Raw genomic sequence first — 12,722 nt, forward strand, 5'->3', positions numbered from 1 at the left:
AATACTGTTCGGGTCTATACCAGCTACTTCCTTTCTCTCTACAACAAGAATTCCCAACCTGGTGTCCATGGACCCTCAGTTAGTGGGAAGGGTCCATGGCATAAAAAAGGTTGGGGAACCTGCTCTACATTTAATTCCCCCAGTCTAACTATTCTATTGACCCTACGTGAACCTTTTGTAACCAGTTCACATTCTAACAAGAATCAAAGTCTTGTTCACCAGTGCATGTTTGCCCAAGGGTAGCAGAAACCTTTCTTGCACCAGTATCAGAGACACATAGCATCAGATGCACAAAGTTTGCAAGAAAAACATGAAAAAGCAACATAAATATATCATTGTAGGAACAGACTGGCATCTCCTATCTTGAATGGACAGCTTTGCTTCATTGGAAGGAATTGGGGGCTGGAGAAAGGACTTACCTTGAAACAAACGGGAGATAATCAGAGGGCAGAGGCAAGGTGGAGTCTGCACATTTTGGAGTCAGTGCAGCATTAAGGGCTTCTGTACCCTATTGACTGGAAATAGATTCCTTCTTCTTCAACCCTTTACCTTTCCCACCTATCACCTCCCAGCTTCTTACTTCATCCCCCCTTCCCCCACCTACTTGGGACTTCGCACATCACCTTCCAGTTTATACTTATCCCCCTCCCCCCCCCATCTTCTTTTCCTGCCTTTTCGTCCGCATTCCTTTCCAGTTCTTATGAAGGGTCTCAGCCCGAAACACCAAATGGCTGTTCCTTTCCATCGATGCTGCCTGTCTTGCTGAGTTCCTCCAGCATTTTGGGTGTGTTGCTCTGAATATCTAGCATCTGCAGAATTTCTGGTGTTCAAAGTATAAACTGAGTCCACTTGAAGAGGGGATTACACTTTGGCCATGATCACAGAGGCTCGGGGACTTTCACTGGACTCCTCGGAGAAGTGGTTCTGACCAATGTTGGACTGAAAGAACGGAGCCATCCCTGTCAAGGCCAGGACGTTCCTCCGCCTGGTTCTCCTCACCTTCTCCCCTTCCCCTGGGCCTCAGTGAAGTGTTTGTTTCTGTGTCTGCAGCACTCAGGGGATTCTCCTGAGATCGGATTACTCTCACAGGGAATATCTGAGAGGCTCCAGACAGATTGGAATACTATTACCTCATGCCTTGCCGTCAATAAGTAACGTCTGCTTGAGCTCTCATATGCTTGTAAACAAAGGAGAGCCGCAATCTGACACGTTTTATTGTGCCTCAGCTTAACTGGTGATGTCAGATGTTTGTGATAAACAGTATGTTTAAGATGAAGTAAGCTGTCTTTCCCTCGTGCCTGAGCACTCTGTCAGCTCAAATATAAACTCCCCTGAATGGCAGAAAGGAGAGGCTAAAATGAGGGGAACAATTTAACCTCCATACCCTCCTGACTCATTAGATCCTAATACGATTAGACATAGGAAGAGAATTAGTCAATTTGGCCCACTGAATCTGCTCTTCCATTCCATTGTGGCTGATTTATTACCCCTCTCAACCTCATTCTCCTGCCCTCTCCCCGTAACCTTTGCCACCCTTTTATCCACTTTAAATATACCCAATGACTTCGCAGTGGTCTGTGGCAATGAATTCCAAAGATTCGCCATCTTCTGTCTAAAGAAATTCCTCCTCATCTCATTTCTAAAGGGACGTACATCTATTCTGAGCCTGTGTCCCCCGGTCCTATAGGAAACATCCTCTCCATATCCATTTTATCTAAACTTTTCAATATCTGGTAGTACAGGATACCTGCATGAACATAAGGAGGGTTGTCTTTAGATACTCACCTAAGAATTATTTGCCATATCAGAGACTCAAGAGATTATATTCATAGAGTCATAGAAAAGTATGGCACCAAAACAGGCCCTTTGGCCTATCTAGTCCATGCCAAACCATTTAAACTGCCTAATCCCATCTTTTTGCACACGGACCACAGCCATTCAAACCCCTCTATCCACGTACTATGTAAATTCCTTTTAAATGTTAAAATCAAGTTCACATGCTTGGTCCACACTCTGAGTGAAGTAGTTGCCCCTCATGTCCCCCTTAAACTTTATGCCTTTCTCTCTTAACCCATGACCTCTAGTTGTAGTCCCACCCAATCTCAGTGGAAAAAGACTGCTTGCATTTGCCCTGTCTATACCCCTCATAATTCTGCAGAGTCACCAGATGCTGGAAATCTTCAGCAACACACACAAAATGCTGGAGGAAGTCAACAGGCCAGGCAGAATTCATGGGTGGTGGGGTGTGGGAATAAACAGTTAATGTTTCAGGCCAAGACCTTTCAGCAGGAGTGGAAAGGAAAGAGGCAGAGTCCAAAATAAGAAGGTGGTGGGGTGGAAGGAGGAGGAGTACAAGCTGGCACCAGATGAGACCAGGTGAAAGGGAAGATGGGTGGGGGGAGGAGGGGAGATGATGTGAGAAACCGGGAGGGGGTAGGTAGAAGAGGTAGAGGTCTGAAGTGGAAGGAATCTGACAGGAAAGAACAGTGAACCATGGAGTAAAGGAATGAAAGTTACACAAATAACTTTGATATCAATATCAATACTAATTCAATTATCTGCAATATCACATCAAAATCTGAGAGACAGAGATGGATGGGCAGACTGACAATACCAAACAAGAAGTTGAAAGAACTCAGCAGGTCAGGCAGCGTCTGTAGAGAGGAATGGGCCCTCACCCTTCACCAAAGCTAAAAAATAGAAGGGCGAGAACCCGAAGGGCAAGGTGAAGGGAAGGAGTTGGGGCGAGAGCTTGCAAGCAATAGGTGGACCCAGGTGGGAAGGGCTGGTAGACAGATGAGTGGAATGATAGTTCCTAATCAGGCCAGATATAAAGGGAGGGATATGAGTGGAGAAAATCAGTGGGACGAGTGTGTGGAGAGGGTGTGGAAGGTGAAACAGGTAATGTGATAGAGTCCAGTTGGATCAGAAGGGGAGTGAGAAAAGGGGAAAAGGGGCAGAGGGAGAGCGGTTACCCAATGTTTGTGAACTTGATGTCATACCACCAGGTTCACCTGGGTATGTTCAGAATCTGCCGCAGAACTTTAGGACTGGACATCAATCCACTCTCCAGGCCCACCTGGGAGTTGAAGATGGTGTTAAACAATGTACAGTGTCCCTGTGCATTTTCTTCATTTCTTACAACATGGAAGGAGGTCATTCAGTCCAAAAGATCCATACTAGCTCTTAGTGCAATCAATCCCACTCCTCCAATTATTTCCTAGTAACCCATCCGCCCTCATATATCCATCAACTCCATGCTGATCTCTCCTGAAACACGGCTTCATTAGGGGGTCAACTAATCCACCAACCAGCACATCTTTGGAATGCAGGAGGAAACAGGAGCACTGGGGTCAAGGAGACAATGTACAAGCTCTGCACAGATAGCACCAGAAACCCAGTTCACTGGAGCTGTGAGACAGCAAAATGTACCTCTATATCACCCTGTTGTAGCAAAGTTGAGAAGGTTGACAATAAATACACAGATGGCATTGACTATCTGAGATTCAGATTCAGATTTATTTATCACTTGTACACCAAAACATGCTTCATTTACATTTACAACCAACACAACCTAAGAATGTGCTAGGGGCTGCCTGCAAATGTTGTCACACATTCCAACACCAATGTACATGCTAAAATGCTCCGTTGATCAACAAGCAACAAAACAGCAACAGGAAAAGAAGCTCCTTTCCTACATACACGGATAATCCTCTAACTCCAGAACAAACCTCCGAGACTCCAGTCTTCAGGCTACAGACTTCAAGCTTCAACTTCCAGACATCCATACTCAGGGCAGTTGGGACAAAGGGCCTGATTCTTTTCTGTATGACTTTGTGACTCCTGCTTGACCGTGAATTATCCACATCAGAGTTTAAAAGCTAATTGGGAATTGGCCGTACCAATTTCCTCTAACCAAGATTGAAAAATCATAGGGTCATAGAAAAGTACAGCATAGAAACAGGCCCTTCTGCCTATCTAGTCTGTGCTGAACCATTTAAACTGCCTACCTCCATTAACCTGCACTGGGACCAAACCCTCCATACCCCTCCTATCCACTACCTATACAATTATCTCTCAAATGTTGAAATTGAGTTTGCATGCACCACTGTGCTGACAGCTCATTCCACACTATCATCACCCTCTGAGTGAAGATGCTTCCCCTCACATTCCCCTTAAATACTTCACCTTTCACCCTTAAGCACCAGGATTACTTCCCTCACCAGAGATTTATCAGAGGAATTCCGTCCCTACATGTCGCTGCCGTCATTTACTGTTACCCAAATTCGCCGCTCCTTCACATCAAATGAGAATCCAGGTAATTCAGAACTGGACTACAACACTAGTAAATTTTTACCTTGATTTGTTATTGTCACATGTTTTGCATGTCACCAATACAGATCATTACATCATGTCAAGATAGTACAAAGAAAAAGCATGAACAGAGAGCAGAATTAAGTGTCACTGTTGCAGAGGAAGTGCAGTGCAGGCAGCCAATAAGGTGCACAGCCACGATGAGGTAGACAGTGAAGTCAACAGTCCATCTGATCTTACAAGGATCGAAACTCTCCCTGAGCCTGGTGGTATGTCAATTCAGGTTTTTGTATTTTCTACCCAATGGGAAGGGAGAGAAGAGAGAAAGCCTGGGGTGGAAAGGATCTTTGATTACCTGGGCTGCTTTACCGAGGCAGTGAGAAATGTAAATGTATCTCCAATTCCCTGATATAATCATATTTACGGCACATCTTACTCAACTCTCAGGCCCTCTCACTCTGCTGACATCTCTTCTGCATTTAAACACAGAGGGTTCTACACAAACTGAGGAACCATAGAGGAAGGCTCTATTAACAATTACTGACCAGTGCCATTGTATATGAGGTGATATCGGTCAACAATCTTCAATGTGTGAACATTTGCATGTCATTTTTGGACAAGTTTTTAAAGGATCTCATCATTCTTAACCTGCAGGTACCAGCATGATGGTGAATGACTCAGGGATGCAAGTCCTCCACAACGTTCTCTTCACTGCCATACTAACACTTATTACTATTGGCTGCCTGGAACTCTGACTGCAACCACTCACCTGAATCGTTGCTGCACGCCATTTTCCAATGAAGGATGAGTCATCCAACACCAAACTGTTTATAGTATTAAAAATGTGACATTTGTCTTACAATTTTAGGTAGAAACTTTCATACATTTGTTGAATTGGGGTAAGAAACATAAAAATTTTGTAAAAAAAAAATGGGAAACATCAACAATAAGATTTCATAATCCATTTGATTTGGAGGTTGTAACCTGGGGAGTTAAATTGGACAATAATATACCAGAGACTGAGCTGTATAGAACAATCTTTCCTTTTATATGCAAAGTATTGTACATTTGTAGATACAATGCCTATTCCAGACAGGAGATTTTGGCTACATGGTTTCCAAGGTCCAAGAAGGTATTGTGATGTACCAGCTTCTCTGTGGAACTTGTCCCTTTTGCACAGTTTCACCTCTCACATCTTTTGGTTTTGGCTCTTGGATCTTGAAAGTTCCTGAATTTCTCTTCCTAATCACTTGAACAAGGAACCTACTCAAATGACAAATCCTTCCAAATTACCCTGACCCCTCCCAACCTCAGAACCACTGTCACATGAGCTTTCCTGCTCATCCCAATGTGATGCTTCCTATGGTTGTCATGGTGACCCTCAGTGGAAGACATGCATGGGTGAACAGGTTAAGCTGGGTTTGGTCTCTAATAGAGTGTTTTCTGTATGATGGTCCACACTTACTGTTTGATGAGGTCTCTGTGATTCTCACCAGGATTAACAGTCTGAGCGTGGGCAAAGTTAGATGAGGTTTATCATGTTTGACTGAGGCAGCTAATGGGAGTAAAGGTGCAGATCATCTCATGATCTAAATTAACAGGGGAAACTTGTGGAGCTGAATGGCCTACACTTGCTCCCAGATGTCATAAAGCCTGACTCAAGAATTTGAGAGGGAGAGGTCACGGAACTCACGATATTAATTAATCAAATACCCTTAGAAGCCATCTGCAGTTCAAGGAAATTGTGATCATTACCTATTGAGCCCTTTCTGTGAGGACAAGCAATGTTGCAAGTTTCAAAGTAAATTTAAGTTCACTTAAAAAATAAGAGAAAAAAAACAAGCATGTATAGTTTGCAGTTGAGCGATCCAAATACAGGACAAGAGACCATGGCTCATTGAACACTCAGCCATAACATAACAGAACAATGCAGATTTGACCTTGATAGCCAATCACATCATAAAGAGATGCACCGTCATTGCAGACTATGCAGTTGCCAGGATCGTGGCATCATCTGATACCCTTGGCACCGCTGTATATCAAAGTAGAAGACGGGTTGACAACCAGTCCAGAGTTGAATTCAAGATGAAAAATAGTGCAGCAACAATCATAAGGTTGCTAATGCAATGAAACAGCGATGAGATTTTATTAAACCTTATAGTTGGTTGGCTACATGGAGCCAGTTTGGCTCCAAGTAAAGTCACTGTGGATGACCAATGGGGTAGAGTAGGATTGTGTAGAGTAAAGTAGTAAAGAGGATACTGATTGGTCTGTGAGAATGGAAGGATGTAGTAGATGAAACAAGCTTAACCTATAGTAAAAGGGGTGTGAGAAATAGTGGCTTGTGGCACTTAGGTGGGGTTGTTCATTGGCTTGTACAGGATGAGTTAATAGTTCAACTTCTTCCCTGACTGGGAGAAGATTAATATGTTTAATTTATTTAATTTAATTATTTGGTTAACTGGAGGGATGGAGGCCAAATGCTTTGACTGGTTCAATGTTTGAAAACCACGCACCTGTCGTATTTCAGGGTCTCACTGTCTCCCTAAAGAGATTATCAGAATCGGGTTTATCGTCACTGACTAATGTCATGAAATCTGTTGTTTTGTGGCAAGACACAATAAAAAAAAGTTACAAAATAAAAAGTAAAATAAATAAATAGTGCAAAGAGGAATAGAGAGGTAGCATTCATGAGTTCATGGTGCACTCAGAAATGTAATGGCAAAGGGGAAGAAGCTGTTTTTTAAGTCTCAGAACTGGGATGTACTGGTGGGCTGGTGGGGGCAGAGTGCCGGCAGTCTTCTAAAAGAAGGTTGTGTGAAGCCAGTACAGTGGAATGGAGATGGAAATTGTTGGATGTGTACCTTTCAAGATGCCACCACGTCCCTGCGGAGAGATGAAGACAGCGTACTGTCTTTCACCGTCATAAAGTACCAGCATTCAAACCTGCAGTCAGTGAGCAGACCCATCGATAATGCCTTGGAGCTACAGACAGTCTGCTGGCACTCTGTGCTTAACTCTCATTACACCATTCCGTCCATGCTGAGTGCACCTTTACAGATACCTGCTGTCTCGGGAGGGATTACCCATTTAAAGTTTAGGAAAAGGGATAAACGGAAGCAGCAGTGAACAGAAATTTGCAAACTACCCCCTGTGTGCCTCATTCTCCAAACCTCATTCTATATCAGGTGAGGTTCTCAAATGCTTAACATCTTGTTGCTAGCTTCCTAACTAGGGTCCTTTAAGTCTGGTTAACATTGCAACATGGTCAAATATAAGCCCAACATTTACAATGGCATTGCCAAGTACCGAAGCGTTCTGCCCATAACATTTTTGCAGCCATAGGCAAACCCTTTAAATTGGATATGATAGTTTAGAGGAACAATCTGTTCTGAGTTATATTGGGTTATGGGAAGAGAAGCTCAAAAGATTAGTCTTTGTTTGGTCTTATAAGGTGGTACTCAGCATACAGTTAATTCCAATAACTGCAATCTCTGTGACCTTCAACGCTGGGATTTGAGTGCCTCAGAAACTGTTGACCTCCTGGGATTTTCATGCACGGCAGACTCCAGGGTTTGCAGAGAACGGTGCGAGAAACAAAAAAGCATCCAGTGAGCGGTAGTCTGTGGGCAAGAATGCCTTGTTAATGAGAGAGGTCAGAGGAGAATGTCCAAGCTTGTTCAAGCGGACAGGAAGCGACACTAACTCAAAAAACCATGCGTTACAACAGCGGTGTGTAGAAGAGCATCTCTGAATGCACAACACATCGAACCTTGAAATGGATGGGCTACAGCAGCAGAAGACTATGAATGTACACTCAGAGGCCACTTTATTAGGCACAGGAGGTACATTAAAAAGAGGCCACTGACTGCATAGCGCCATAAATTACACATATTGATGCTCATTTTAAAATTCATTCACAGAACTTGAATGACTGTTGGCAAGAGCTGCATTTATTGCCCATTCCTCGTAGAAGACTGATGAGTCACTATGTAGTCCACTTGGTGAAGGTATTCCCACAGTTCTCTGGTTACCAAGCAACCATTTAAATGCTGCAGAGAGAGTTGGACTTAACAACGTGATTCAGCATTTCTATGGAATTTCTATCCGGTAAACCATCAATCTTTCTTCACAAATTCATAGTCAAACAACATATGGCTGTTAGCCATGTGTGAAGTGAGAAAAAAAATGGGCCAAAATTCTGGAAACATTTTAGGGAAGGAAAGGGTGGTAGAGAAGTGGAGTGTTTCAGAGAAGTCATTCTACTAGTAGGTTAGTTAGTCATTGCAAATTGTCCGGGAGTATTCTGTGCAGTTTTGGTCCCCTAATCTGAGGAAAGACATTCTTGCCATAGAGGGAGTACAAAGAAGGTTCACCAGATTGATTCCTGGGATGGCAGGACTTTCATATGAAGAAAAACTGGATCAACTAGGCTTATACTCACTGGAATTTAGAAGATTGAGGGGGGATCTTATTGAAACATATAAAATTCTAAAGGGATTGGACAGGCTAGTGCAGGAAGATTGTTCCCGATGTTGGGGAAGTCCAGAACGAGGGGTCACAGTTTAAGGATAAAGGGGAAGCCTTTTAGGACCGAGATGAGGAAAAACTTCTTCACACAGAGAGTGGTGAATCTGTGGAATTCTCTGCCACAAGAAACAGTTGAGGCCAGTTCATTGGCTATATTTAAGAGGAAGTTAGATATGGCCCTTGTGGTTAAAGGGATCAGGGGGTATGGAGAGAAAGCAGATACAGGGTTCTGAGTTGGATGATCAGCCATGATCATACTGAATGGCGGTGCAGGCTCGCAGGGCTGAATGGCCTACACCTGCACCTATTTTCTATGTTTCTATGTCCTGTGATTAGGTTTGTGTTAAATAGGTGCATTTCTGGGTAGTGTGGCTTGTTGAACTGGAAGGGGCTGTTCCTCACATTATGTCTAAATCAGGGGTTTGCAACCTGGAGTATATAGAAACCTTGCTTAATGGCATAAAAAAAGATTGGGGATCCCTGCTCTAAATAAATAAACTCAGGGTCTAGGCAGCTAGAGATCTGTTGGGGCCAGGCTTATAGGCCTCAGGCCAATATCCTTCTGTTAATTAAGCTAGTCAGGGCACCAAATACACGAGCAGGAAGGTTATACCCCAGCTTTGTAAAACATTGGTTAGACCTCAACTGGACTACTGTATGCAGTTCTGTTTACCATCGTATAGAAAGGAAGTGATGGTTCTGGAGAATGTGCAGAGGAGATTCACCAGGACATTGGCTAGGATGGAGTGAGCAGTTATGAGGTGATATTAGAGAGGCTAAGTCCATTTTCCCTGAGAAGGTTAAGAGGCAACATGTCTGAAGTATATTAAACTGTGAGAGGTATAGACGGTGTAGATTGTAGGAAACACATTTGGAAGGTAGATGAAACTAGAGGACATACTGTAGATTTAGAGTAAGAGTCAGGGGTACAGAGGGGATCTGATGAGGGCTTTTTCACCCAGAGAGTGAAGTACTACAGGCAGCAGAGTTGGTGACACATTTCAGATGGGCAAGGATGAACATCTGAATCAGCCAGGCATCTGGGCCAAGAGCTGGAAGTCGGGGTTAATACAATGGATGCCCACCGGTTGTCATGGATTGGTGGGCTGCTGTATGACTCTGTGTTTAAAATTACCTGGAAGTTACGGTGTGAGGGATTCGAAAATGAGCATTTTTAAAAGTGAGGCTTTAACCAGGGCAGAAGTGGGGCAGCATGCAGAGTGGTTTTGTGTGAATTAACCTGAGGTAAGATTCAGGCAGCTGAGTTTTGCAGGACCTCAGGTCTGAAAATTGTCACTGGGATGGGGTGCATTGGGGCTGTTGAATTGATCACAAGGAGATGGCTGTTTCCAGAACAGATAAAAAACTGTTATGCTATGGAACTCAGAGATGCAATGGGTGTGCAGCTTGGTGTCAAATTGTGGGCAGGTGATTACATTAAACAGATAACATGCAGAATTTTGGTGTTACAGACTGAATTCCCTGTGAATTTACTTCATAAGTAGGAAGGTATTTTCATGGCATCGAAACGTTTGTACCTTCATTGTACTCACTGCCTTTCTGTGAGTCAGATGACCCTGTAACTGTTAATTTTTGACAACTGTAGTGAATGAAGTCCTAGATCTGGGAACCTGGCACCAATCCATTCTTCTTCTAATTCAACATTATGCTATTCTTAGCAAGTTTAGAACAAGAATATATACCTTACTGGGGATGATAAATCCCTTCCTTTTGTGAGATAATGCACAACAGATGCACCAGGCGCATATCTCTGAGCTAATACAGCAGTGCTACCCACTTACTCCCCCCTCAGCTTTACTTCCACATCAAGGAAAGGAGCTGGCAGCTACATTCATTGAACATAGAACAGTACAGCACAGTACGGGCCCTTCAGCCCACAATGTTGTGCTGGCCCTTCAAACTGCTCCAAGATCAATCTTACCCTTCCATCCCAAATAGACCTTCATTTTTCTATCATCCATATACCTGTCTAATATTTGCTTAAATGTCCCTAATGGACCTTGCTCTACCACCACCCCTGGCAAGGTGTTCCACTCACCCACCACTCTGTGTAAAAACCTACCTCTAACATCTTCCCTATACTTTCCTGTAAAAACACCTTGAAGTTAAGCCCCCCCTCATATTAGCCATTTCTGCCTTAGGAAAAGATCCCTGGCTACCCACACTATGTATGCCTTGTGTCACTTTGTACTCCTCTGAGGTGGAGTGTCACTGGTGTAAAATCAATGCTTTCAAAGCCTAGTATTAATTACATTTGGTTCACCTTTAGTCTGTGAGAGACTCATTCACTTCACTAACAGCATTCAAGCCTTATGCCAAATATTGGCATTGGTAGGCTTCAGTTGAAGACACTGTGGAGTTGCACTTCTTAAACTCAACACATGAACTCAGTGCCCAGTATGGTAGGCGGCATCGTAGATCAAATTGTGCCCATCAGTCTTTACCAGTGATCAGGATTAGATGCTAAACATACATGGCGCCATATGGAATTGTAACAAAATCCGGAATAGATAGACCTTACTGAGGAAGGTAATCAAGCTGGTGGATGAACAGGGCATGGTGGATTCGCATTGGGCATGAGTTCACAGAGTGACAGAATGACTTTAAGGGGCTGAATGGCATCATGTTGCTGTGCTTTGGCAATGGCTAAAAGGCAGCCCATATCCGGTGATGGTGTTGTACTCAACTGCTGGGTGGCTGGTGAGGCGAAGGGAAGCCATGGAGTCGTGGACTTAACTCTGCCACTGGCAAAAGAAAGCAGCTAGGCAGTTCCTGGAACTTTGCCTTTGGGAGTCAGAATGACAACTGGTGGAAATATGTAAATAAATTCACTAATTAAGATAAATGAATGTTATTTTCTTTAATTAATGCTTCATATTAACTGGTAAAATAATAAGACCAATATCTGTACTTCTAACTGGGGGATTAGTCATTTCAAATAGAGAAACTCAAGAGATTTCTGCCTCAATTTGAATGAATCATCTTCATCAATTTGGATCGTCAGGCACACTAATGTACTATATTGTATTTGATTTATAAATAAAAGAATCTGGCCTTCACAACCTCTTCCTAATAAAGTATTACAAAGATTATCAAATGGCTGGAGTGAAATTGATCTGAGAATGTCTCCGGGTTACCTGTGTTACATCCGGGTCCTAGACCTACATCTTTTCACTCAGGCTGGCGTCACACTAATGGCATCTCCCAGATCTTCCCTGTGGGCATCCATCTGTGGGAACCCCATCTTGAGCTCCCTCAGCCTTCTGCTCCTGAAATGCCAAGATATCTATCAGATTTAAGTAGTACAAATGGTCACAATGAGGCCACTCCCACCTCATATTCCTTCAGGATAGTGTCCAACCTGATGGTATAGATATCAATTTCTCTAACTTCTGGTGAGTTTTCCTTTTCCCCCTTCTTTCTTCTTCCATTCCCCACTCTGGCTCCCCTCTTTTCTCTTCTCAGCTGCCAATCACCACCCGCTGCCTACCTACTCCTTCCCTTTCTCCCAGGGTCCACTCTCCTGTCCTATCAGATTCCTTCTTCTTCAGCCCTGTCCCTTTCCCACCTATCACATCCCAGCTTCCCATTTCATCCTCTCTCCCTCACTCACTTACCTTCCCCCCCCACCTGGCCTCACCTACCTTCCCACTTGTACTCCTATCCCTTCCTGTCATCCCCCACCTTCTTATTCTGGTTCTTCCTCCTTCCTTTCTGGTCCTGATAAAGGGTCTCACCTCAAAACATTAACTGTGTATTATTTTCCATAGATGCTACGTGACCTACTGTTCCTTCAGCATTTTGTATGCGTTACTCTGGATTTCCAGCATCTGCAGAATCCCTTGTGGTTATTCTTT

At 43.5% G+C, this 12,722-nt stretch overlaps 1 protein-coding gene across 1 annotated transcript in view; it reads left to right on the forward strand.

Annotated features, from left to right (window-relative positions):
* The window catches only part of cntn2 (contactin 2), a 229,430-nt gene extending 217,484 nt beyond the window's left edge, over positions 1-11,946 (forward strand). The window contains exon 23 of the mRNA XM_059950245.1: positions 4,969-11,946. Within this exon, the coding sequence (XP_059806228.1) occupies positions 4,969-5,069 (101 nt within the window). The 3' untranslated portion in view covers positions 5,070-11,946. The remainder of the gene's footprint in view (positions 1-4,968) is intronic.
* The last annotated feature ends 776 nt before the right edge of the window (positions 11,947-12,722 follow it).

Source organism: Hypanus sabinus, chromosome 25 (genome assembly GCF_030144855.1).
Source record: "Hypanus sabinus isolate sHypSab1 chromosome 25, sHypSab1.hap1, whole genome shotgun sequence".
NCBI lineage: Eukaryota > Metazoa > Chordata > Chondrichthyes > Myliobatiformes > Dasyatidae > Hypanus > Hypanus sabinus.